The 27,673-nt window shown below is 48.5% G+C and overlaps 1 protein-coding gene across 1 annotated transcript; it reads right to left on the reverse strand.

The window, feature by feature from the left end:
* Positions 1-1,992: 1,992 nt before the first annotated feature.
* On the reverse strand, positions 1,993-22,324 carry RAB7A (RAB7A, member RAS oncogene family). The gene is made up of 6 exons (XM_082288553.1): positions 22,230-22,324; positions 6,352-6,412; positions 5,137-5,263; positions 4,119-4,337; positions 3,481-3,609; positions 1,993-3,333 (listed from the first exon to the last, which is right to left on the reverse strand). Exons 2-6 carry the CDS (start codon positions 6,402-6,404, stop codon positions 3,238-3,240), a joined length of 624 nt encoding a protein of 207 aa, XP_082144679.1. The 5' UTR covers positions 6,405-6,412; positions 22,230-22,324; the 3' UTR covers positions 1,993-3,237.
* Between the last annotated feature and the right edge of the window lie 5,349 nt (positions 22,325-27,673).

Below are 27,673 nucleotides of genomic sequence, written 5' to 3' on the forward strand. Positions count from 1 at the left end.
GTCAGGGCAGGCTGCAGAGCAGGACATGTCCGGCCCAAAAGCCCAGCCAGGCGCCACTGCCAAGGCGTGCAGGAGTTTTCCTGCCCCGGGCTTCGCAGCTTGGCGTCTCCGTGCCGCTCTCCACGTGCCGGCGCTGGTGCTCGGCCTGGAATTCCTTTGACGCTGCTCCCCCCCCGCAGCCCCTGCAGCACAGATGGGGTTGTGTGATTCCCCAGCTTTCATATTTGCACCTCGCACAACACAGCTGCCTTCGAGCAGCTCCAGCCCTGCTGGGAGCAGCCGCCGCCGCCAGGCCCCACACCCGCCTGCCCTGCCGCGACCTCGCTCGGGTTCACCCCCTTCACCAAGCCTGAGCTGGCTGGAGCTTTTCCTGTTACACTCCGGTACGGTGGACTCGGGAACCGCCCCCCTCCCCTCGCCCAGCTAGGCTCCTTCTTCAGGTCTTTCCCTCTTGTCCTGCCAGGACCTCGGCAAAGAGCAAAACCAGGCCTGAGCTCAGCTGCCTCCATGAACCAGCTGAACGCCCCAGCCTCTTCCAGGGCTGGGTTTCCTCTGGGATTCGCTCAGCAGCAAGACCCCCTTGCACCCCCCTTATTGCACCAGCAACAGAGGTCATCAGAGAAGTAAAAGCCATGAGGCTCCAGTGGTGCAGGGAGTGGTTTTAAGCATGTGTGTTCCCTGCAGCAACAGTCAGTCCAGCCGGCTTCTCCAGACCACAGTGATTCCTGCAGAACACCAGTCCCCATCTGTGACACCACCACCCCTGAGTGTAACAGCAGGGCACCAATTCCCATGCTGCTTGCCTTCTGCACTGGTTTTTGTACACTTCTATTCCCACCTGTAAAAACACTGATCTGTAGGTGGCAAATGGAAACCTCCCCTCCCCCTTAGCATCCATCACATCCTGTGGCAAGGAGCCCCACAGCTGTCCTACCCCATCTGGAGCACTCTCCCTCTGCCTTGGGTTATTGCCAGTTTATCTGACTGGAAAAACATTAAACACAGGGTCTCTTGAGGGCTCAGCCACAGCCCTTACAGCCTCAGCTCCACCACCCAGGGCCAAAGCAGGCAGAAGGCTGCAAAGTTCAGACCATCCCCTTTTCCCAAAACTTCAGGGTTATTGTTCCCCCCTCCCCCAGCTTGGCTTTCCCCACACTGCAGCTGTGTCCACAGAAAACAAGTGCAGAGCAATGCTTTAAATGGGTATGAGCAGAAGGTCCAAGTCTTTCAAAAAGAATGTAGATAGAAAAGTGGTCCCACCAGGACACATTGTGAGTGCAGTTATTTGAGATTGATATGGACAGCAAAAGCGCAGTCAAGTGAGAAAAGCGTGATAGGACAGCACCATAAAATAGGATATGGAGCACAAAGACCTGTTAGAAAGCTCTTGAAATAACTGCCCTCATTTCTATAAACTCTGTTTTCCACCTTCCTCTGGGTACAGTTGTCAGCTCAGCCTTGGTGAGTGCAAGCAGAGGGTCATGCCCAGCATCTAGAAATTCCAGGCTTAACTTCGACTAGGCTGGACCAAGGAAGGGCCCCTCACCTCACTCCAACGAACCCCAGGCCAGCCTTGCTGGTAAGCAGGAAGGGCTGAGCCTGTTCTTCTCACACAACCCCTCCCAGGGGAGGGCAGCAAGAGCTTTAAGAGCCTGTCCTGAAAAACAAAGGCTGTCCAGGAAATGCCCAGAGCACGGCCGAAGGACTGTGCGCACTGAGGGATCTGATCCAGCACCATTCCTGTCCCTGCAAGCAGCTTCCAGAGAAGCAGAGGGGTAACTCTCTAGCAGTGCCCCAGCCAAGCAAGCAGGGACAGCTCACCCCACTCTCAAAAAGCAATCTGGAAGACACAAACTTTATAGTGAGGAAGAAGCACAAATGTCCTTCAGTTATAGCAGGCATTGGCTTGCTGGAATGGTGACTAAACAGAGGAAAGAAAGCATGTTAGTGGAGGAAAAAAAAGAGAGTCAGAAACAGGAATAAACAAGAAGGTTTGTTCTTGTTAAGTTTATTGGCATCATGTTTGTCTCTTTACATAAGAGCTCACCCTACGTACTAGAATGTAGACCTCTGGAAAACAGGTAGAAGGGCTCCATTTAAGCAAGCTACAAATGCAAGAACAAATACCAGGAAGAAAGGAAGAGAGGAAAGGGACTAGATTGCCAAGTTTTTCCATACCAAAAATCCAGATTAGCAGTCAGTAAGAAGAAAGGGAAGATTTGTAGTCCAGGTCATTCATCAAGAAACAGCTACCACACCCCAGGTGGGAGAAGAGCTCCTTCCACAGCACAAAGAGCCACAGGGACACCTCAGCTCCGGCTCCTCACGCTCGCTCCAGGATGTTAGGAGTTAAGCAGTAGGGGAGGTGAACAAATGAGGTCATTTCATAGCCGTATTTAATTTTAAATCCAATAATCCAGTGTGCATATCAATGCTGTTATGCAAATCTGAGAATTTAGATACAAGGAAGCCAGACAGATTTTTCCAGAAGATGAAGCCTTTTTGGCCTCAAAACAAGAAGGCTTACATAGGTTCATCTCTACTGTACAGAATACCTCCTCTATCTGGACTCTGCGTTGCTAGCACACTGCAGGTCACAAGTGTCCTCCTCACTTTCTACACAACCTGTGTTTCAGTACTTGAACATGTAATTCAGGAATTTTACACTAATTTATACATTTTTAATTGGTTGCATATATTAACATGTACTATAAGATTTTTCCTAAAGAAGCATTACATAATACATGGATACTGTAAAAAGATCTGATTAGTTAAAAGTAACAAGCATTAACAGAGATACATACAAAACTCAACCTAGTCAGACTGAGTGCTGAGCTTGCAATGAACTATGGGTAATCAGCCTTTCCAGTTGCAGCCTTCACAGGGGAAAACACGAGACAGTTAAAAATGTATGTAACTTGTTACACAGATTACCTGTAAACAGTTTCTCTCCATTGGACACCCGGAATTAGATTCAGTTCCAAACATACATAAGAGTTTCCATTTTAAACTAAGAGAAAGGTCTGTTACCATGAAGTGTGATGTGGATGGTGTGGGGACATGAGCTCTGAAGTGCAGGACTCAGATGCTCATGGGAGATGGGTGGATTTTGGCAGCTGGAGATGCAATTTTTTTTTTTTTAAATTTCATTTTAAACACAGAAGAGGGGCTATGTGTTTGAAGGCCTAAGTGTGATATTCATTTGTGAAGGACTGTGCTCAACCCCTCCCTCTCCCCTCAGCAGCTGCAGCTCTCCGCAGAAGCCTTCGCTCGGTCAGTCTTGTCTAGTTTGATGGGTTCAGGGAATTCATTGTAAAGCTCCACTTCGGTTTCCTAGTGGGAGAGAAGGAGGAGTTAATGCCACAGCTCTGCAGACAGTTCCCAGCATGCAAGGAGCTGCTCTTGGCTAGGGCAGGCTGGGGGTGAGCCCCAGACTGCCCACAGCACCAGCACAGGGCTGCACACTGGCCCCCTCCCTACCTGTTTAAGTGCATTTCGTGCAATCGTCTGGAAAGCTTGTTCCACGTTAATGGCCTCCTTGGCACTGGTTTCAAAGTAGGGGATGTTGTTTTTACTGTAGCACCAGGCTTGTGCCCGTTTTGTGGTGACCTGGGTGGACAGAGAGCAGCATCACAACTTTCTGCTATGCAGGGAGGGGTTTTATTTTCAGAGCAAGGCCAAAGACACCTCATATCCAACCTGAGCAGCTCTGACCTCATCAAAGCTGCAGCCTTGATACAGAACATAGGAGACCACTGCCCATCACCAGACAGACCCAGTCCCAGGGCAAGGAGCACCATGCCCCAGGGAGATGAAAGCACAGAGCACTGGCTTGCTCCTATAGGACCTGCTCAGCACACCCTGGGGAGGAGAAACAGCTCCTCTGCCCGCACCTCCCCAGGAAGCTGCTGCAATCCTTCCACCAGTGGGCAGGAGCATGCTGTGCACAGGGGTCTGACCTCTCCAGGCACAAGAAACCCTTCTCCGGTGGCAGACAACATCTGAGCCACTCTCAGGCACCTCCCACTCCCATTTCTCAGATAACCCTCCCGTGGTTCCTACAAGGTTTCCCACTCCAGCAATTTCTCAAGAGGAGGTTACCAAGTCCCAGTACTCACTTGTCTGTTTTCTAGGTCAATCTTGTTTCCCAGCACAACAAAAGGAAAGTTCTCAGGATCCCTTGGACTGGCCTGAATGAGGAATTCGTCCCTCCAGCTGTCTAGGGTTTTGAATGTGTTGGGGGCCGTGACATCAAACACCAGCACACAGCAGTCTGCTCCCCTGTAGAAGGCAACTCCCAGAGACTGAAACCGTTCTTGGCCTGCTGTATCCCATATCTGGAGCAAAAGACAGGGCAGATAAGCCAGCTCTGCTCTGACACAGTCAGTCTGCAATTAGGGCATTAATTCCAAAACTCCCCACCAGGCATATATAGTCCCCAGCTAGGCAGATAGCAGCACCTGAAGGCTTGGGAATTTCTGTAGGCACTAAGCATCAAGAGCCAGAAACACCTTCTAAAGATAGTTGACCCTTTTTGTGTTCAGCCTCAGCAGAGGACATATCCTTGTTCTGGGCAAGCAGGACATGGGTATTAGAGTCAGCAGGTGACCTGCCTGAAGTGCTTGGACACACTGGGTACCAGCAGAGTCCAAACAACTCTCTGATGGCTGCAGCTTTTGCTGCCTTGCAGTCAGTTTCACCATGGAGAGATGAAAGCTTCAGATACCAGAGACATAAGCAGGCTGGCAGGTTAACACCACACCCATAGGACTTGGGGCAACACAAGTGGTTGACCTAGGGAGTCCTTTCCCAGCCCTTTCCAGTTCTTGAACCCTAGGAAAGTGAATATTTCTAAAAGATCTAGTTTACTGACAGCACCAAATGCAGCTTTTTAAACAGGGCCTAGCAAAGCTGCTCTTGGCTAAGCCCAGATTAATCTTTGCCTTCCCTTGTTCAGCCCAGGCAAAAATTTGTAGAGAAGGCCAGAAGCACTTATGTCTAACAGAAGTTCAGTGTCAACAAGATTCACACCCAGTACTCTGACCCCTACACCACTGTGGGCTGCACCAGAGCAGATGCTTCCACACAAGTGGGGTGAAGGCACCCCTTGCAGCAGGGAGCAGAGTCCCTCCTTACCTGCATTGTCACTAGCCTGTCATCCACCATCACCTCTTTTGTCAGGAAGTCTGCACCTATCGTAGCCTTGTACTGGTTACTGAATTTCTTGTTCACATACTGGTTCATGAGTGATGTCTTTCCCACCCTGCACAGGAACACAAAAAGAAAGACTTGGTAGGCTGTTTCTACAACAATGTTTGAGTTAACCACCCTGAAGAGAACATTCCAGTGCCCTTCACTTTCTTTCCATAACCTCCTGCCCTTTCAACCAGGGAAGAAGCACCCACTTCTGCAAGAAGGGACCTGCACACCAAGAGATATTGAGGCACCAGCTGAGTAGGAGCATTAGCTACCCAAGGATACGAAGGATTACATCCTGAGAAACCTTGCTTCCCCATCACTAGTAAGGACGCTCCTTGGTAAGGAGCGGACATTATGATCATAAAGGCAATTTTGGAAGATGAAATGCTTCAGAGAAACCTATCACAAACAGTAATCTTCAGCCTCTGCAGGAGGAGGAGGAGGAAGAACAGACAATCTCAGATGGCAACAGCTCACAGACACATCTGCTAGGCACCTAGAGGTGGAGATCCTCCCCAGAGAGCAAGCTTAGAGGCTCACATGCCCTCTGTGTGGCTGAGAAACACTCCCTGAACAACAGCTTGCTGGGGACAGTGGTATAAATAAGCCTTATGTCATGGGAATCAGGTTACAGCCTGCACAGCAAGTAACCTGTGACAGCAGAGCAGACTCCTTGCTGAGAGCACAGAGCAAAGCCTTTCACTGCAAGGGGCAGGCTCCAGCCAGCCCAGAGAAGCAAAGCAGATGGCTTGGTACAGACTATGTCTCTGATAGTTTTAAGAAGTCACCTAAGAATGCTTACTAGTGATTTTTTGTGGTTTTTTTTAAAAGATTTTTTAAGTGAAACACACATTCCAACAGCACAGGTCCTCCTTGCAGAAAGCTATTAAATTCTGCTACTCCAGTGGTCTGCCCACCATACTTTCCCCATTTAATATTGTGGCAGGACTTCAAGACACTAGACTACAGGGACACATTCAGGACAGAGGGCAGCGAAGAGTTCTTAGACCTGTGAGGTAACACCGCTATCAGGGGCTGTAAAATCTCTCCTCCCAGCACTGCTGATTTCTTACAGTGCACTCAGGCTCCCACTAGTCAAGAGCACTGCTCTAGCCAGATACAGATTAGCATCTTAAAGGCTCTTCCACTTACCCAGAATCTCCAAGGATGATGACTTTCAGTAACACTTTCTTCCTAGACGTCATCTTTCACACTAGAAAGGAAGAACAATCCCATCACAAACCATTAGTTATGTCATTCCTCAAGAAAGCAAGCAGCAAGTTTAGAGTCTGAGAAACCTGACTCCCAGCAAGGAGCCAGCAACAGGCAGGGCCCAGCACTCCTGAAACCAGACTCCAATTCAAGGCTACACTCAGCACTAACCAGGTGTCTGCCCACTGTACAGGCTGGGCCATGTCAGACCAGTAGTGGCAATTTAATACCAAGAGGGAGATGAGCTGAGTGCCTGTCCTTTACCAAGACCCTTCTGAATCCTATTTCCAGGCCTTTTGGTAGATATACTGGCACATGCCATCTCCCTTGACTTGAGGCAGTGCAGTAAATCATACCAGCTCCTAACACAGGCTAATAATTCTTACATATGCCACAAAGTGAGAGGTAAGCAGGCAAGCGTTTAATACCACACAAGCTTTTTTTGTGCTGTTCAGTAGTTTCCCAGCAAAATATATGGGGGGAAAAAAAAAAAAAAAGAGAAACATTTCCTCCATCATGAGCTTGGATAAGTGGTAGCTTTCTCTAGCAGCTGTGCTTTGTGAAAGTACTGAATCCCAAGGATGTGCTGTGGTTGAAGCAGCTGCAACAGCCACACAGGGCAGCTGGCTTACAAAGCAAACTGCTACCAGACTCTGTGGCTTCTCTGAGGGCACAGGAGGCTGACTACTGCCACCTCAGCTTTGGTGTAATAAGGTTACAGTGACAAACGTCAACATTCAGCCTACTGATGGTCATCTACTCCGTTAGATGATGAGTTATAGCTGTGCTACTTGACTTCAAAGATCCTTGAAAACAGGCTTTGGTATTAAACCCTTATTTATGGACTTGCTTACCCTAAAATTCCCATCTTGCTACACCACATTCATTGCAGCACACAACTCCTACTCTTCAGGAGCTATTCCTGATTTTCACAGCTAAGGAGGCCTTTGCTTCTACAACAGGGATTTATGTCTTCCAAGCAGCTTGATCCTATGTGCTTCCTGGCATACACAACAGCCTAAGGTGCTAGATAACTGCACCCACTTCACCCCACTACTACAGGAGGCTCCAAGCTGTAAAAGCCCTCTTACTAGATGCAGTCCAGTTCCAAAAGATCTTAATAATCTCAAGCTTTGAGGGTTAGAAGACATGAAGTGCGTTAGCCTTTGCTGTCAGTGAATGCTGCAGAAGCTGAAGGAGCACTCCTGCACCTACAGCTACACCTTGCTGGACTGCACCCAGCTCACAGTCACAGGGTTGGAAAAGGCCTCTAGGATCATACAATGGGTCCAACCATTAACCCAGCACTGCCAAGCCACCAACCCATGTCCCTCAGTGCCACAACTACATGGCTTTTAAGCACTTCCAGGAATGGTGATTCCACCACTGACCTAGACCACCCGTTCCAGTGTTTGACAATGCTTTTGGTGAAGAAATTTTCCTTAATATCCAATCTAAACCTTCCCAGGTCCAACATAAGGCTGTTTCCTCTTGTCCTGTTACTTGTTACCTGGGAGAAGAGCCCAACCCTCACCTGGCTACAATCTCCTTTCAGGTGTTGTAGAGCCATAAGGTCCCCCCTGACCCTCTTCTTCTCCAGGCTAAACACCCCCAGCTACTCGCAAGGAGACTTGTGCTCCAGCCCCTTCCCCAGCTCTGTTGCCCTTCTCTGGACACACTCCACCACCTCAGTGTCTTTTGTGTAGTGAGGGGCCCAAAACTGAACCCAGGATTTGAGCTATGGCATCATCAGTGCCCAGTACAGGAGGACATCCACTGCCCTGGTTCTGCTGGCCACACTGTTGCTGATACAGCCAGGATGCCACTGGGCTTCTTGGCCACCTGGACACATGTTCAGCTGCTATCAACCAGCACCCCCAGATCTCTTCCTGCCAGGCAGCTTTCCAGCCACTCTGGCACCAGCCTGGAGATGCAGAGGGTTGGTGTGACCCAAAGGCAGGATCTGCCTTTACCTTGTTGAACCTCACACCACCAGCCTTGGCCCACTCACTGATCCAGCCTGCCCAGATCCCTCTGCAGAGCCCTCCTACCCTCCAGCAGATCAACACTCCCACCCAACTTGGAGTCATCTGCAAACCGACTGAGGGTGCCCTCAATCCCCTCACCCAGAGCATGGATAAAGACATTAAACAAGACTGGCCCTAGTACTGATCCCAGGGGAACACCACTGGTGACCAGCTGCCAGCTGGATGTAACTCCATGCCCCATCACTCCCTGGGACCAGTCATCCAGCCAGCTTTTTACCCTGCAAACAGCACACCTGGAGCAGCCAGCTTCTCCTGGAGCATGCTGCAGGAAACAGTGTCAAAGGCTTTACTAAAATGCAGACAGACCACATCCACAGCCTTTCACTGATACACTAAGCAGGACACTTTGTCACAGGGTACAAGGTTGGTCAAGCAGGACCTGCCTTTCCTAAACCCATGCTCACTGGGCCTGATGCCCTCACTGTCCTGTACATGTTGCATGATGGCACTCAAGGTATCTGCTCTATAACCTTCTCTGGCACCAAGGTCAGACTAACAGGCCTTCCACAGATCCTCCTGCTGACCCTTCTTGTAGATGGACATTTCATTTGCTAACTTCAAGTCCACTGGGACCTCCCTAGTGAGGCACAACTGCTGGATTGAAAGGGGCTCAGGGAGCGCTTCCACCAGTTCCCTCAGCATCCACCCACAGAGTCTTGAGTTTGTGTCTAAGTCATGTAGCAGACCTTTTCCTCATCCTTTGTCACTATGTTTCCCTCCACATCCAATAAAGGATGTGGATTCCCCTTAGCTCTCCTTTTGTCACTAATGTATAAAACCACTTTTTATTGTCCTTTACAGCAGAAGCCAGATAAGTGCTAGCTGGTCTTTGGCCCTTCTGGGTTTTTTCCTCCATGAACTCATGAGATCCTTGAGATGCATCTAAACAGAACTCAGTGCTGAGGAGATAACAGCCAGGGGCTGTGGTGTGAGCAGCAGTGACAGGTCACCAACAGGGCTCATGCTACCCTTAGATGGGTGTTAGCAGATGCTAGAGAGCATGTGCAGGACAGTTTCTCCTGTAAACACCTCTCTTTTTCCAGTGGACTGCATAGTTCACTGATCCAACTGGCAGCCCAGCTATGCTCACCGAGATAGAACCAGCTGAAAGCTGTCAACACCACCAACATTTAGTTCTGCTTCTGCTCTTGCCCAGATCTACACACCATAGCTTGTCTCTCCTATAGCCATGGGGAGAACAGGCCACAGAAGCTCCTTCAAGCAGTCTGCATCTCCTGTATTTGCAAAGCATCTAACAAGTGACACTTTTGCCAACCAAGCCAGAGACTTTTGCAGCACAAGCAGCCCAGATGGAGCAAGAAGCAAGTGCACAGAGCTTTAAAACAGCTTAAAGACAGCTGTGTACACTGAACTGTCATGAAAAACATCTGCATAGGTTCAAGTCCAGTGCAAGTCACCTGATTTCCTCAGGACAGAGGAAAACAACTCACCCAGAAGTGGCTGTGCCAGAACTCAGCATGCTTCTGGGAACTGCTTCTATTTTCCTCGGAGTGTTTCTAGTATCACTTGCTGCTGCAGCTCATTGCCTTCTGGTATTTGAAGCAGCTTTGGACAAGCTGGCATTAGTTCTCATGCTTAGGGAGGGATTTGCAGAGCCCTAAATTGCAACACTAAATCACACTGGATGCTTATCTCCCAAGTTCAACATAGCCTGAAGTCCCACTATGAGGGGAGGGAAAACTGCTCTGTCAAGATTCATTGCCTTGGAAGTAACTCAGCTGTGCAGCCACCTGCAGACATAGGAAGCCAGGCTGAGTCAGAGCTGACACTGCCTTCTTGTCATAGCTGACAGGCTACCCAGCAGTGTGAAGGGCTGTCACTGCCCCATCAGCACCAGTCAGGTGAGACACTCAGCTTCCATCCCAGGTGAGGCAACGGATGTGAGCCACAGCACAGGAGGAGCTGCCGCAGCTTCATATTTGGTATGAGCCATGAGACAGTGAGGAACTCCAGCCCTGCCAGGGACCAGCAGTGGACACTGACCAGACTCACACCCGTGTTCTACCAGCCCTGACTGATGCTGCCTTGAAGCCCAGCCAGTTGATGGGCAAAGCCCTCTTAATAATCTTCTCACTGCAGGTATAAACAGATGAACGCTTCAGAGTTATTCCTTGCTTAGTACAACAAGGAAACACATCTTCAAGTCATGTAGAAACTGGTTGGCTTGAGATAGGCTGTGGTCCCACTGACTCAGCACTATTTTGCACTATATAATGCAGCTTGTCTTGCTCTCTGATATTTGACACAATTACTCCAGAGCAGCACCCTCTTGAGGCACACATCCTTCAGATGTGAGTGTGAGAGCTCACATGGGGCTTGTGTCCAGTTCTGGGAGCACTTCTGAACAACACCTCCTTTTTCAGAGGTATCATGAAGAAAAACCTGTTTGTTAAGATTTGATTCAAGACATCAGCTCTGTTTCACACTGCATGAAATCTTTTGGAGTGAGGTCATCTGCATGACTGCTCAGAACACAGCCTACAGCAGCACACCCAGCCAGCCCTGCTCAGGAGCCACCAGACACTCCACATCAGCCAGGAGACCAGTCAGCATCATTCCTCCTCCTGGCTTAACTGGTGCCAAAGGAATGACACAGCTGTCTCTAAAACAGGAGAGGAGTCCTTCCACTCCATTTTTAATGCCTATCCTCTAAGCAAACAAGCCATTAATAACATGCTGACCCTCAGAAAATTAAGCTGGTATAGCACACTCTCTCCCACAATACTGTTATTACCTTTAAGGCTCACCTGTGGGAGCAGCAAGGGAAAATCCCTAACACCTGACCTGCAAGTGTTACTGGCTTAGCTGATCTGAAAGAGTCAAAACCCATCCTATGAAGCTTCATAGCACTACAGCTCAAATGCAAAAGCAAATAAAGCCTATGCCAAGTCTAATTAGGTTTCTCTAATTGTTGCTTCAGAGTACAACTATCCTTTCCCTCGCTATATTAAGACAGCTGCTTTAACTCAAAGCAGAAATGGATGGTTAAGAATTCCTTAGAGAAGTTCACATGTGTCAAGTCACAATGCAGGCATTTTAATATTAATTGGGTTGGTACAAGCAAGTAGTAGCTTGCATTGATGGATCACCAGACCTCAGATTAGCTATGCTTTAACAGAAGCAGGCCTTGCAAAAGGAACATTCTAAGTTGCTCATGGACAGTTTTAGTGTGAAAGCATCCAGGCCTCAGGGGAATCTCACCTCCATGGAAGACACAGCTCCCCAAGCAGCAACATACCCATACCAGTTTTGAAGCTGCTGAGCAGTCTTTACTGTTTCAGCTTTGCTATTGAACAGTTTGAATCACAATCCGAACATGTCTATAGAGGCTGGAATGTTTGACCAGGAGTTCCCTGTTCCTACAGCTATCAGCCTGCCACCTGCACCTTCCACCAGAAACCAGCTCAGCACTGAAATAAGGATGTTGAACAGCACCTCTTGCCTTGTGTCCTCTCTCTGCCAGGAATACTTAACACCACACCAACAAGGCACAGAGTGGTAGGGCAGCAGGCATCGAGCAGAGTTAAACTCAGAGAGGCACTTATGGATGCCTAGTTCTGCTCCCCTGTCCCAGCATACAGCACAAGAGTAAGCAGGTGTCCCACAAAGAGGTGTATTTGAACCAGAAGCACTGCAGCTCTGTTCCGGGTGCTGTGGCTGATAAGCAGAGCTGATAAGCCCGCTATACCACAGGACCTTTAGCAGAAACACCCACCATGAACAAGCTGATGTGGACAGATCAGGTCTCCATTATGGGCTACCACACACTGCAGCACACGCAGCACAGTGACCAGACAAGAGCCGCCCTTGTGTACTGGAAGAACCTTCTGTCCTGAAATGCAGGAAAAGTGTCCCAAAATGCAGCTAAGTGCACTTTTGACACAGAAACAGCACCTCTACTAAATGTTCTCTTGCATGGGGGAGGCTGCAGACCATTATATCTCTGTACTACAGAGAGCTATTTTTATTCCCTCCCTCCCCCTTCACTGGGTTCTGCATTTTTTCAAGGAAACTGAAGCTGGAAATATGATTCAGGACCAGCTCAGTCATACTGAACCAGTTCCCTCTCAAAAGTAGCAAGTTCCCTAGCATGTTTGGCCCCTCAAGGGCTTATGTCATCTTAGATCTTCAGCCACTGAAATGAGATGGTCACCGAATGTTTATCCTGTTTTTAGAGGGCAAAGCACACCAAACAGCCTGGCACATACCACTTGCCCCCTGGTCACACTGTACCTTGCCATGGTTTAGCTAAAGCTTTGAGTAGATACATGAATTTGCTCCAATTTTTCAGCTACTCTGAAAAAGCAAGGCCTCATCCTGAGGAAATGCATAGCCTGTTATGGCAATTAGTTGACCAGAATCACAGTTCCTGGTTGCAAAATGTCCAAGTGGTACAGACACCCTTAGTATTGAAGCCTCAAACTCCAACTGCAGCAGAGCCCCAGATTGGGCTGAACAAGCTTTACCAGTTACAATTCAACAACATCTTGGTTCCCACTAGCCAGTCACACAGACATTGCTAACACGATGCCAGCCAATACAAAGCTACAAGTAACTGCCTGAGCAGTTCAACACAAATCTGAGACCAACAGATACCAACCTTTAACGTGTCACTTGCATTCTCCTGAGAGTGACACAACAGCCCACAAGGAGGACAGAAGTCCTATCTTTTCAGCTGGGCAAAAGCACAGCAGTAGTCAGAGGACAATCAGCAGGGGCTATTAATTTTATATCAACATGACTTAAGAGATGCCAAGCTACCTTCAAGGAAGAAACTAGAAGTAAGTCTGCCTTTGATGTTTTTGACTGCTACAGAGCCTTCATATTTTCCTTACCAAACTTGGGTGCTCTACAGGTAGAACATGTATCCAGCATCCTCACATCGATGACTACTACACAAGTATAGGAAGTTAAACAGTAGGTTGAATCTTGCACTGACAAAGGCTGCACGAGCAGGACAGTACTCCCTTCCACTCCCACAACAGGACTACTAGGAGCTCAGCTTCTCCAGCTCACTGGAAGATACCATCAAGGAAAGCCTCACATTTAGTGGGGACACTTGCTGTGTCTAAAACAGAAAACAGGAACATTTTGTCATTCAGGCTGAGTACTTGCAAGAACTGCTGTCTGTAAAAAGGCTGTTTGTGAGGGCAATGGGCTCCTACAGTCCATACAATAAGAGGTGCCTTCAGGCCTCACAGATGCACCACAGAGCAGCAGTCAGTTCAAGTAGAGCCCACACCAAAATCAGCTGGCAAGATATTCCTCTGACAGCTTCACTGAAGGGTACACTCTAGCTGCTGTTCTATCAATACCATCTCAAAGCTGATTTCCACCTCCTTCTTCCCAACACGTTTATGTTGCTGTTCTAACCAATATATTCTCTCCTCCGGGTATCCAGCCAAAAGCTCAAGCACAGCTCCTCACTCCCTCCTCAAGAGGAGCAGCTCGGCTGCCTGCTACTTACTGCAGCTCCACCAAGAGCAGGCTGCTGTCCAGTTGGTACCCTTCCCAGACAGCCCTGTGAGGCAGAAATTACCTCTGTTCACAGAGCTGGAAGCCTCAGCTACAAATTAATTTTTGATACCTTGTGTAAAACATTATATAGCAAGCTGTCAGGTGTAAATATGCTGTCCAGTATATCCCACCCCCATCTGAGAGCTCTATGCCAAAAGCTTCACCTTCTCGAAGAACAGCCTAGAGCTTTAGATGCCTGCTAGCACACTGACATGGCTCAGATCAAAATAGAACCTCAGAACATGTTTCACTATCCCAGAGGAATTGGCTTTTTAGACTACAGCTGTCTGCAGTAAGTTTGCACCTCCTTTTGAGGGTGGAGTTGCAGCCTCCAGCACTGGAGCAGTTGCTCTAGAACCGAGCAAAGCTCAGGAACCAGCACCAGCTCAGCAACATGGCTGCAAGTTCTGTTCACTGTCTGCTTCAACGTGGGCACCAAACCAGTGTGAGTGCTAAAAGCCAGCTGACATGATCTGAAGTAGCTCCCAGATGGAGCTGACACCAGGCCTACACAAATATTCTGCTGCATCCTGTTCATGGGTAACATGCTCTTAAGACAGTTCTGTGCTAAAGGAAGAGAATGATGGGGCAACATGCAGCTTGGAGAAAAGGCAGAAAACCCAGCTGGGAAACAGAAGCTTTAGAACAGTTTTGAGCATAATAGGTTCTTGGTGTGATCAAGGAAGCTCCAGAGACAGTGCTGGGTAAGACACTCCTATCAGTGGTAGTAAGGTTTTAGCTTGCCTCAAGACATCCCCTCAATCCTCAGCTGAAGGCTCTACCACACATCCCTGATGTGGGCAAGGACTCAGAACTCACTGGAAGAGGACATGCCAACATCCAGCTTGCCAGAGTCCAGACAACACAGGGAAGGCAGAAGCAATGCCACTGGTAGGAGCCATGTCTGCAATGAAATCACAGGACTTGCACATGAGAAGGGGTCTGCCCTGCCTGAGATCTCAGCTCAGCTGTAGCTCCCCTAGGGCTGAGATTTGGAGAGCACTGCATTTCTGAGAGGCACTGATGCATATGATCAGTCACGCTCAAAGCCCAAGTTCTCAAAGCCAAGCTCTTCAGTCCGAGCCTCACTGATTCACAGCCCTGTTAGACCTCCTGGCATTTCTCCAGATCAGAGTTGTCCTATGCTGCACAAAGTTTAAATACCAATTGTGGAACTTAACAAGATTTTTGGCTGTAAAGCTGCCATAATGAATCGTGACTCTACGCTAGAAAAGTTCAAACTACATAGGACTAGATCCCACCTCTAGTGCCAAAAACTGATCTCTAATCTCTACTGGTTTAGACATCACAACAGCCACCTTCTCACGAAGAGGCATCATGTTGATCTGACTACATGGTTTGCAAGTGGGAGCAAAACAAGCATGAAAATGCCTTTGCTTACAGTACCATGGCAGATGTTTCTCCATGTTCAATCAGACCAACAGTGTGCTTAAGAGCAGTGGGAAAGGTCTGGAAGACATTTCTTGCTGTCTACAGGAACACTGCTTTGCCCAGGCTGCTGCTTAGCCTAAGATCACAGGAGCACACATAGGATCTTCCAGGTGATAAGCACCCTGAGCCAAAGGGATGGAGGGAAGGGAGTGAAGAAAATGTCCTCAGGGATACAGCCAGCTATGCTGGGCAGCCACCTTGGGTGGATCACTTTGCTCCTCGATAACCTGAGGATGATTCCCATCATCTTCACAGAAGGTAGCAGGTATGGGAGACTGTAGCTGTGGCAGGAGAGGAGTCCAGGAAGATCCTTTTGGAGCTAATGCCACACACTAACAAGACCAGGATTCCCAGGAAGAAAGCCAGGGCTGCTGAAGTAGAAGGCTTCAGCTACAGGAAGAGAGCTGTGCAAGAAAGCCATACCCAGAAGCTTCACTGAAAGCTGGATGTTTCCAGTCCTGAAGTTTTAGTCCACCTTTTCCTCCAGCAGCTAAATGGCCCTTACACCACAGAATATCCTTCTCCCAGGACTGGACAGACATACTCTAACAGACTGATAGCAAGCATCTTCTGCTACCCTTCTCTTGGAGGCTCAAATCATGTCATCATTCAAGAATCAGTATTGCTGTGCCCTGACCTTCCAGGAAGGAGCAGCTCCCCTGTTGAATCCTACAGGACTTCAGGTAGTTCCCAGCAGATTTCCCCCAAGGATGAAGCTGCTACAGGAACAGACAAGCTTGCTTTAACACCCCTCCCCCTTTATCAGAGCAAGCTCAACTTCCCCTATTCTGCCCTGGGGGAGACAATCTCAGGATGTGGGAGGAGAGTTGAGCACATAGCTGGCTGCTGGGAGACACTAGGCAACAAGCCATGTGTCTTGACTAAGGGCCTTGCCTACGCAAAGTGCTGCAGCTACACCAGCACAGCTTCCATGATGCCTCTACCACAACGGCCTCCTTGGTGGACAGCTTTCCAATCAGTAAAACAAATCTTAAACTAACTGGAACACAGCTATAGTGCTCATACAGTCCAGTTTATACAGCGGTGTCTGTCAGCCTTTTGGCACATAGCCACCCAGCTAGTGGAGCCACCCAACAGTTTTAGTAACCCTGACATGAATACCAAGAACCCGGCACAGTTCTCACATCAGGCCATACCCTGAGTGACAATTCCCTTACTGCCTTCTATAAAAACAAGCACAGTGCCAGAGGCAGCTGGCTTTTAATCTGTGTGTCCAGAAGATAAGGCTGCCCAATTCAAAATATACTAAGTTAGCCAAGCCACTGACAAACAGTCGAGTTGTTAGATTTTTACCATATCTGACAGTATTTTTAAGTGCTCAGATTAATTTCTAGTTTTGACTACAGCTTTCTAAGTTTTCACACATTCCTGTCATGCTTTCGGTTTCAGAAACACAGATAGATAACTTTTGCAGTAGTAAGCAAAGCACAGATCTTAGACCTTGTCAGTGGTAAACAAGCCTTGTTTATCCACTCCTGGCTGCCACAGTTCCTAGAGGCTGGGCAGGAAACAAGAGACTGAAAGGAGACTTTGACCAAGTAAAATGACAGCCCTTAGGAGGTCTGCCAGATCCTGTAACTTACACCTGATATTCAGATCTGAGAGTGAATATTGTGTGTCCTGCAGCATGAGAAGCTTGATAGAGGAGACAGGACAAATACTGATGGGAGCTCCTACTAGCAGACTAGCAGATGTAGTGAAGTACCAGACCAACACTAATGGCAAAAACCTCACTCCTCCTTCCAGGAGGTCCTGTTTTCAGTAAAGAGTCTTCTAGAGAGGAAGCTTTCTCTAGGGACAGGTTGTAATCTAAGAACTACACCTTGATCTGTGAGCAGAACCCTTGATCCTACACACACTCAATACCTCTTACTATGCTAATGTGGTTTGCAGAGCAGGAAGGACAAGTATTTCAGTACCAGGATGGGAGTGTAACACATAGCTTGCCATGACAGCTGAGTCAGTGACTAACAAGGAATTCCTACTGTGGATACTCAGTTTCACACTCATACTTCATACCCTCATACCTCTTGCATAGATCCTGCATCAATACTTTGCCACGTCACCTATTCTCTTGATGAAGTGCCACAAAGGTCCGATAAAAACCTCACTTGCATGGTGAGATTAAGAGAACTCTGTGGGCAAATGCCATCTTGTTAGGTGGGGGGAAAGGCTCAGGCTTAGGCATGTTTCAGCTAAAACCATCTCACTGCTCATGCTCAAGACACTGTCACCACCGTGCCAGTTTGGACTCCAGATATCATTATCCATGTCTGGGAGCCGAGTGACTCAGCCCACTTGAGGGAGACAAGCACCAGGCAGGTTACTTTGAAGAGGATTCTGCTTCCAGCTGGAAAGAGTTCAAGGGCTCAGCACAGACTTGTTAGATAAACTGGTAGCCCCAGTAACCAAGGTCCAGGTACTCCAGGCAGGTTGGCTCCAAAGGCAGCTCCAGCTGCTGGCCTCCACTTTTGTTCACCACTTCACTAGTCCACCTTGTCTGTCAAATGACAGAAGTTACAGTATATAGGACAGACTCAAGAAAAATACCAGGTTTTTTAATTGACATTAAAAGGATCTACTCAATTTCATTTAACAATTTCTACTTGAAACTCATGCAAGTATAGTTAGACATAATTAGTCACCTTAAATTGGCATTTTAAGTGGTTATACAGAAGAAAGAGCAAATCACTCACTATATCAAGTGCCTTTAAATCATACAGGTAGAAATCTGTGCCATAGGTTTACACTTCAATCCCATCTCAAAAGCAGTGCACCCCCTCCTGAAGCTTCACTGCCCTGTGAAGACAGCCGTGGCCCCAATAACAGGTTTCCTGGTAAGAGAAGTCAAGGCTATTTGAGATCAGCTGCAAATCAACACACTCCAGTGGCCTTGATGAGCTTGCTTCCCTCCCCAGGGTCATTGACCATGAGGTAGCAACAGGAGTGTTGACAAAGCTCTCCCACAGACAGAGCGCTGGTTGCTGGCACTGGAGAGGAGGAGCAGCCTCGCAGGAGCAGCGCTCACAGCAGCGATGACATCACCAAGGCAGATCTCCGCCAGCACAAAATGCAGCAGCACGCTGGGCTCGAGAGCTGCATCCCCACCAACAGAGAGCAAAAGCAACAAGCCGGGAGCCAGAGGTGAACCATGTGACACAGGGGTATCCCTTCACCGCCTGCTATTTCTGAGCAGCACATGTGCAGTTCCTGACCTTGAGCGCTCATTTGCAAGCTTTATTCAAGGTGCATTTAAAGAGAAATGGGACCTTCGATCGAGCCCCTCACTGCAGAGCTAACCATGGTATATTAACTATTGTCATTCCATTAATTATCCATATCTAATTTTGAGATGCACAGCACGTGTTTGGATTGATGCTGCAGAGAGTGACCCTTTTACCCCCACAACCTCCGGTCACAGCTATATCTGAAGGCAGACTGTTACACAGCAACTACAAAAGATAGTTTTAGGAAGCTGCAGAAGGAAGCCAACTCAACTCTAACTCATCAGGCAATTAAACTGCAATTATCAAGACAATGCTGTGCAAGAATGAAGTACTTCAGCATCTGAAGGATGTTAGACTGCTGTCAGACAAGCAGCACATGCTAGTGACCAACCAAGTTCAGCATTTAGCTAAGGTCTTAGCTGGACTCCCTTCTAAGGAAGCAACAAGCTTTAAACTACTCTACTGCTCTGCAAGCGAATCTTAGCTCCATCAGGCCTTGGTAACAGGGACTTCAGAGTAGGTCAGGTCATAGCTAAGGAGAAGACCAGAAGACATAAGGAAACACTGGTAACATACAAGGTGAGGGTTCTGTACTTGTTTCACAAAGGCTCAATTTACTTCAGTTACTAACAAAATTGCTGTATTCTAGAGGCAGCAACATGCCTGTGAGTACCTGTGAACCCACATCATCTACCAGTTTCAGAGAATGCAAACATCCAAGTGCCCTATTTATAGCCCTTATTCTCAAGCCAGCTACCTGCAAACCCTCTCTCATGATGCAGCATTTAAAAACACACCCTAATCAAGCACAGACAATTTTGTTTACAGCCAAATGTTAAGTTCTGCATAAACTAGTCTCATTTTCACACAGAAGTCAGACCAAAATCCCATACATGTTAGAGACAGAGCTATTTATAGTTTTGCACAGATGGTTTGATTGTAATTGTCATGTTTCCTCAAGGACAAGCTTTGCCAGAGATTTACTCCAACAGGTAATTCTCACAACCTTCCAACACAATTGTCTTAAAACACGAGTTTTAGGAAGGTGCTGCAGAAAATAAATCTGGTAACCCTCCTGCTTACAAGCTTTCATTCTGAGTAGCAAACCAAGCAAAGTTGTATCTTCCCCAGGTCACTTCAGAGCAGAGCTTGAACATTCTCCACTTCAGTTAAGGATTTATCGATGTTGTGACATGTCTGTGCTACTCAAAGAGTCTGATTCCCTGGCTTTAGCAGGAGGGCCAAGATACCTGTAGTGCAGACTCTGCAACACAGTTATTTAAATTCTTAACTTGGCACCTTGAAGGTACAACTCAGGGTGTCCTGCTCCCCACCTCTTCACTCTGGTGACCAGTGACAGGACTAAGAGAACAGCATGAAGCTTTGTTGAAGCAGGTTTAGGCTGGATATAGGGAAAAAGTTCTTTACCCAAAGGGTGGCTGGGCACTGGAACAGGCTCCCCAGGGAAGTGGTCATGGCCCCACACCTGACAGAGCTCAAGAGGACTTGAGCAACACTCTCAGGCACATGGTGGGATTGTTGGAGGTGTCCTGTACACAGCCAGGAATTGAACTGCAATGATCCTTGTGTGTCCCTTCCAACTTGGAATATTCTGTGATTCTGTGCTGAACTATTATCAGGATATTTGAGTTTGAGGACAGGGACCACTGCATGACACCACAGGGAAGAAGAACGTTTAACACAGTTACTCCTTTCCATCTTATCAGTTATATTTTGCACTGCACATTGGGAGGACAAGAAACTGCTATCAGATTTTAGAAGTTTTCCTTTTAGAGGGGTCAGATTAACCCATCTTAACAGCTTTTCTACACCAGATGTAGAGCATTAATATAAGAGCACAAAGAAAAAAGGAAAAGAAACCCAAAACAAGTAAAACAAAACTAAAAAAGGCAGCGCTTGAAAGTTAACAGTATTAGAGCTGCTTTAATTCTGAGGACTCAGGCCAGGCATGGTGGGTCCACTCATTAGTGCATGGAGGGCAAGTCATGTGTTCAGTCAGCTGGCGGGAGTCACAAGGGGGAGGGGGAGAGACAAGTATACTTGTTCTTCCTGAGTAAGTACAGCAACGGAGCCTTGATTATTTAACAAGGAATATTCAAATGACTCCACCCACTTTAACCTCAGATTCAGCTCCTGAGAGAGCAGGGTACACCGACTCCAGCAGCCTGGTTCTACTGGAAGCACAGCCAGGCTGCAGCTTCTATTCACACACCACTGGTACCACCACAGCCTTCAAGCCACAGCCAGCCAAACACCGTGGCATAGGTATTTAAGTACCATTCCCCTAAAAAGAGAATTCACCACTTCCCACAGCCCAAATTTCTACATGGATACAGAGTGTTAGGCACAGGCCAGCCGGTGACAAGTACTGGAAACTTTAAAGGTTCCATGCCAGCAAGTGTCAAAGAAAGATCAGCTTGCTTATAGTTGGGAAGACTTCGTTCTGTCATGTGTTCTCAGTTTACATATAAAAACCTCATACACAGGTCACTACAGCTCTGCTTATCAGCAAACACTTCTAGTTTTCCAGGAGATAATGCTGAAATCTCCAGCTTTAAGAACAAAAGGCTTGGAGTTACTAGGTGAGACATACTCATTTTGATGCTGAGGTTACCTATCCTACTTCAGATTAAAACCGCCTTTTTACTACTAAAATAAGCCCTCTATTTACAGGGAGTGCAATTGTCTTAAATACAACCATCAAGCATTTCCATATTTATTAATCTACATATATATATACGGAAACTAATAATGCATCTATCAGTTAATTTACCTTATTATACACTTACAGACAAAAGCACTTCTAACATCCACTCTAATACTTCTTAGGACTGACTCAGGCTTTACACACACCAACAGCTACTTTCGCAATAACTGCCAGTCTCCTCGGCCGCCTCTTTGGTCCGATTAATTGCTCCCGAGGCTGCCGGTTCATGTTAAAAGCAATCCCCACCGACCCCCAGAGCAGCGCTTCACCGTCCCGACCCAGCGCCCCGCCACGGCCCCGGCCCTCCTTCGGCCACCGGCTGCCCCGGAGCCTCTTCAGGCTTCGCGAGGAGCTACAGCAGCTCCACACGCCACAGACAATGCGCTCCCTCCCCGGGAGGCATTGCTCGGGCCTCTGCGAGCCTTTCAGCAGAGGAGGCTCCACAAAGGCCTGGCGAAACGCGCATCCCGGGAAAGGCCCTCGGGGAGGAGCCCCTTCCCGGGGAGACCCCCCCCCCCCCCCTGTATTGTCCCGAGGGCAGTGCCGGGCCCGGCTCCAGGGAGCTCGGCGCCGGCAGCGCGACCGCCTGGGCCCGCCTCGGGGCAGGCAAACGAGCCGGGCCCCGGTGCGGAGCCGGCCGGGAGCACCGAGACAGCGCCGCCCCCGCCGCCGCCCCCGCCACCTCCCCACCGCGGGCCCCCCGGTGCCGGGGAGGGGCCGCAAACGGCTCCCCTCACCCGGGGCGAGGCCGCCGCCCGCATCCCCCTCGGCAGCACGCGGGCCCCGCGGTACCGCCGGGCTCACCTGGTGCTGCCGCCGCGGCCCGACCCCGATCGCTGCGCCCCCCGCCCGCCTCGTCGGCTTTAATGGGCCCCGCCGCCTCCCGCGCCCGCTTCCGCCTCCCCGACAACTTCCGCTCACGGGGCCCTGACGTCACCGCGCGCCGGCCTCACGTGACCGCGAGGGCCCGGCCGCCATGTTGGGCCGCCGAGGCCGGGCCGTGTGCGGGACGCGGGCCCCGTTTCTGTGTTTGTGGGAAAGTAAATGTTTGAGGTACCACCGGAACCCGCACAGAGGGGAGGGGTGGGAAGGGACCTGCCTCCCCCGCGGGCTTCCATCGCAGCAGGGCAGCGAACACCGCGCCCTGGGCTGAGGGGAGGAGGAAAGGACCAGAGAAACCTTCATGTTTTCAGAAATAAAGGCTGGGGACACGCAGGCACAAGTCTGTTCTTTGGTCTCTTCTAAAATGTGTTGAAGAACTAGCAGGGAGTTTTCTACAGTTAAATTAGTAGGTGGAAAAAAATACCTTAGTTATTGCTATTAGAAATAAAGAGGCTATATTTTAGATTACATATATTTAATATTTATAAATTTTTACTCGCAGCTGTAATCAAAAGTGGGGTAGTAGCAACAGCACTTGTCAGGAAAGAAGATACAAGATGCCAGTTGAATATATATTCAGATTGATTAACCTGGCAGTTGCCAGCACCAAGATCAATAGTGCAGGCAAGTAAAATGGGACCCTTTGAAGTCTCTCGACCATATTCCATGGGGTAACAATTATCCTAGTGATACAAGAGAAATCCGTATTTTCTACTCTCTGTTGACAGCAAGTTCATTTTGTAACTCGGCATTCTTGAATATTCTTCTGTGGTCATCCAAGTCATGTGACTGCTGTGGGTTAGTTAGCTCATGACCTCAGGAAAGCAACCACGGAGAAAAAAAGTATTTTTAAAGCTAATGAAAAACAATAAAGGACCGAGGCTACTTCCAGCAACATTAAAAAGAAAATCACACAATCACAGACCTGCTGGGGTTGAAAGGGATCTCTGGGAGATCATGCAGTCCAGCCCCAGGCAGGGTCACCCAGAGCAGGTGACACAGGAACACGTCCAGGTGGGATTTGAGTGTCTGCTGAGACTCCATATCCTCCCTGGGCAGCTGTTCCAGTGCTCTGCCACCCTCAACATGAAGAAATTCTCCCTCATGTTGAGGAGGAACTTCTTGTGTTTTAGTTTATGGCCTTCGCTCCTCATCTTGTCGCTGGGCACCACTGAAGAGTCTGGCACCATCCTTTTGGCACCTATCTTTGAGATATTTTGTATGGATTAGAGATCCCCTCTCAGTCTTCTCTTCTCCAGACTAAACAGGCCCAGCTCCCACTGTCTCTCCTCGTAAGAGAGATGCTCCAGACTCCAGAGAAGGAACTTGTAGCAGCAGTTTATTAGGGTTTTTAGGGTGCCCCATTGGATGCAAAGAGCTGCAGAAAAACCTGGTACCAGTTAAAATGCAAACTGGACAAAAGAGGAAAAGCCCTCAGCACATCAGCAGCTGGTGGAGCAGAGCACTGGCGTGTCCCAGCCAATTGCCTTTAACAGGAGACCCACATGCTGGGCTGCTATGGGCAGACATTAATGGCAAATTACTGCGTGTTCCTCAGCTCTCTTCTCTTAAAAATTTCCATTTTTTTATTTGCTTTTTACACAATATGAAAAGCAAACAAAATCTGCGAGTGAAATTTCCTCCTGTACTGCAAAGAGAACTTCACATCAAGTTCCTGTGCCGCTTGCTCTTGACGTGACCAACAGCTGTTTTCCAACCCTCTGTGGGAACACAGCATTTTCTTAAGCTGATGAGGCGACATCCTGCTTGCCTGTAAGAACAGACAGATCCTGGCACTCCAGAGGACCAGTGGCAGCAGACAGGTCCCTGCTATCCAGGATGGGAGCTACATTCACAGAGGCAGAGTGAAAGTAGAAGAATGGTGGTAACGAGGTGGCAAATGGAAGTATTGAGTTGCGGCTCTTGACATGCCCCACCCCCCAAATCAAAATAAACACGTATCCTGCGGGACACCGGAGCGTGCTGCAGTGAGCAGCCCAGCACACTGAGTTTTAGCAGCCTCTGAAGGAAACTGTAGAATGTCAAAACCCAATGAAAACCTATAAAAACCGATCAGTTTGAAACCCAATGCCAATCGTTCCCAATCAGTAACACTGCTCTGAAGAAATCCATTCTCTATCCTTGAGTGGCCTTCACACAGCTAAGTGGATCTCTGAGGTTATAATAACAGGTCTTTAGACATTTACTGGTGCAGAAACCTCAACCTATTTCATGCACTCATTCCTCTAAACCAGGAAGTGAGAATGTCTCCTGCTTTGATTTTCTTCCTTTTGTGTCACCTAATCTCTATTTACTAATCTTCCTGATCCAATTAGAGACAATAAAACATTATATGTCTCACCCACCTCTTTGCTTTTGTCCTTGGACCAAAAGGGCCTCTCCCTTTCCCTTCTCATCCGTGAGATGACAGAGCGAACAGCAGTACAAAAACACCTGCAGAGAGGCCCAGGGAGGACATCACCTCAGCTGTGGCACCTACAGATCCTTGACGTGAGCTGAGAGCATCTGACATTCCCCACAGTGCTTAATGTATTCCCCCTCTCCTGTGGACACACAGCTACCCCACCCCCGGCCATCTGTGACATTAAAAGAGAGGTCCCCTTATTCCCGTGGTACTTGTCCAGCACATTTCAGCTCTTCAGAGTCCTGCAGTCCCTGGGACCCTTCTTTGCCTCTGTGCCCAGAAAGGTGTAGCACCAGCCTACAGTGGCTGTGCCTCAGTGAAAACTGACTGTCCAGAGCTCCCTGTGTGTAGCTGTCTTCTCTCAGCTGGCTGTGCAATGCTTTCCCTTGTCACCTTTGGCCTTCCAGACCAGCTTCCTCAAACTGTCATTATAATGATCCAACATATGAAAATTAAAAAAGGGAACTTAAATGCAACAAACACACAAAATGTTGCTTTGGTACTCCAAGCTTTGTCATTCTTTGATTTATCTTGTCTAAAGCAGATTCCCCTTGCTTCTGCTGGCATTTTGTTCGTTAGAAATCTGCTATTGCATGGTCACCAATGCATTTCCACTTGAAAGAGCACAGGCCTAGTCTTTTGCCTGCCCTGTCCCCTAATCCCTCCCTGCAGTACAAATACTGCTCTGGTAATCTACTAATGCTTTCACCTTTGCAATCCTCTGATAGTTTCCAAGTCATAGAGCAGCATCACATGAAAATGAAAAGGTAGCTCTGGACAAGACTCGATCACCAGATACCAACTGTAGGAAGCAACTGCAATCACGTTATCTCATGGCAGATCTCCAATCTGTGGTGCAGAGGACATTGAACACAGTGCAGGGATTACGTCTGTGCTCACTGAGAAAATGCATCTGCTGGAGGATGAACATCTTAAAGACAAAGCACCAGTACAGGGTCTAAATGCAGCCATGGAAGCCTGAGCCCCACAGGGAGGGTGGGGCCGACCTGCAGCGCTGCAAAGCCTGATTGTGCCAAGTCCCCTCACACCAGACACAAGAGACACATGAAAAAATGGCTTTGGACTATTTTGACAGCTTCCCTCTGTTCAATAGCAACAGCCACAAGACTACTGCAGAGTTGTCATCTCTTTGATACTGGGAGGTGGCAATGCTGGCATCTTCCCTTAGATGCCAGCTCACTCCCTGAGATGAGGAGGTCCAAACACCTGCTCGGCCTTTGAGTTAACCTCCTGCAGAGGCTGTGGACAACATGCTGAGCACAGGGGACACCCTTGGACAAGTATCTATGCTGGCCTTGGCAAGACAGGCAGGAAGAAACAACCCCATGCTGCTGGTTATGGTGTAAGCTGGGCACCACACGGCCTTGAGCTTACTGTATTTATCTGGGCCTAGACTGGTGGAAACCAAAGCCCATGGAAGAGTCAAGTGTCACAGAGGAAGGGGTGTTTTCATTTCCCAGACTGTGCTCAGGGCCAGAGAGGCATCCACAAACTATTTATAACCATAAACCCACGAGCTGTCACACAAATAGTGACAATCACCTGAGCCTCTTGCAGGTCTCACAGCTGTCCTACGTCCCCAGCTACAGAGGTTCTCCAACACCACCACCAGCAGCACCTTCCCACTTTTACAGCCAGTCTTAAATACCAGGTAATTACTTTTTTACAGCTGTGTTGAAGGTATGCCAGGTAATTTCATATGATTGTTCTCATACTCAAGTGGAGAAGATGATCCAGAGAGTGAAGTAACTTCCCTGAGGCCAGAGTGAGTCAGTTACTTTGTCAGGTCCGTGTCCTTCTAAACACAGACATTTCTGAAAGGCTTTTTAAACCGTAGGAATGGCATAAAAATAGGTACAGAGAGAGGTGAACAGCCAGCACAGAACTGCACAGGCCTTTGTTCAGGGATCGAGGTTTTGCATGAGGAGTGTGTCACCAAAGCAGCAAGTTCTGTGAGCTGTTACCAAGCACTGAAGCCTTCACAGTGAACATCTAGAGAGCCTGAGAGCTGTCAGCTCATGCCATTAGTGCCTTTGAAGCCATGAGGACAGGCAGGACAGGCCGATGGCTGGCAATGCTTGGGACACTCAGCAGGACCCAGAGTTAGTGCCACTGCTCCTCTCTGCACAGGGTGTTGTGCGATGGGGTGGACCAGCCACATGAGCTCTGCATCCAGGCATTCTGTGGCAAAGGTGGCCATGTCATGCTGTTGTTGCACCCAGAATGTGTCATGGGACAGGAGCCCGGTGCCACGTGACCTCTGTGAGTGGGACACTTTGTGGAACAGGTGACTTGCATGCTGCCTCTTCCTTAACAGTGAGTCAGTGCCAAAAGATGTCCCAAAGACAGCTCTCCGTGGGTAGGAACCAAACTGGCTGCAATGCAGCATGCTCTCTGGGGTCTGCAGGTCCATCCTGAATCCTAAGAGACAGGGGTTGTATGCAGAGGCCTAGGGAGTTCCTCTGGGACTCTCCATGGGAAGGACTCAGACATGTCCCACAGCAGATTTCCCACCTCAAACCCCAGGCACCTCTCTGCAAGCACGGGGTTCTGCATATTAGCTTCAGATCTCTTCAACTCTTTTCAAGTGACAGATTTTCGCAATCCCCTCTTGTCTGCTCTAAAAGGAGAAGCAAATCCTGTATCAATGGTAACCACAAGAAGCTGGTATAATTTTGAGTGCATGTTTTCAAAGACTGTGACAAAGATACTCAGCCTTGAAGGATAAGGGTGTGTGGGCAGTGAGGTTTGCTTTGCTTTTATCTTGGACAACACTTTTCAATGCCTGGTGCCTCAGCAGCTGCATTTCTGACCCCAGGGAGTTATGACTCACTGTTTGCAAATCTCTGAGCCACCAAATTGAAGGTATGCCTCGCAAAGCATGATCCTAAACTGAAATGCTTCTAAGTGGGTGTTACAG

Source organism: Coloeus monedula (genome assembly GCF_965178545.1).
Source record: "Coloeus monedula genome assembly, chromosome: 11".
Lineage (NCBI taxonomy): Eukaryota > Metazoa > Chordata > Aves > Passeriformes > Corvidae > Coloeus > Coloeus monedula.

What these genes read in the sequence shown, in the direction of transcription:
- RAB7A (XM_082288553.1), bottom strand. Translation starts at nt 6,404, where the DNA reads ATGACGTCTAGGAAGAAAGTGTTACTGAAAGTCATCATCCTTGGAGAT. An exon ending in ACAGGCTAGTGACAATGCAG is followed by an intron (nt 4,338 to 5,136) that starts GTAAGGAGGGAC and finishes CTTTTGCTCCAG; the next exon opens with ATATGGGATACAGCAGGCCA. An exon ending in TTGACCTAGAAAACAGACAA is followed by an intron (nt 3,610 to 4,118) that starts GTGAGTACTGGG and finishes CTGTCCACCCAG; the next exon opens with GTCACCACAAAACGGGCACA.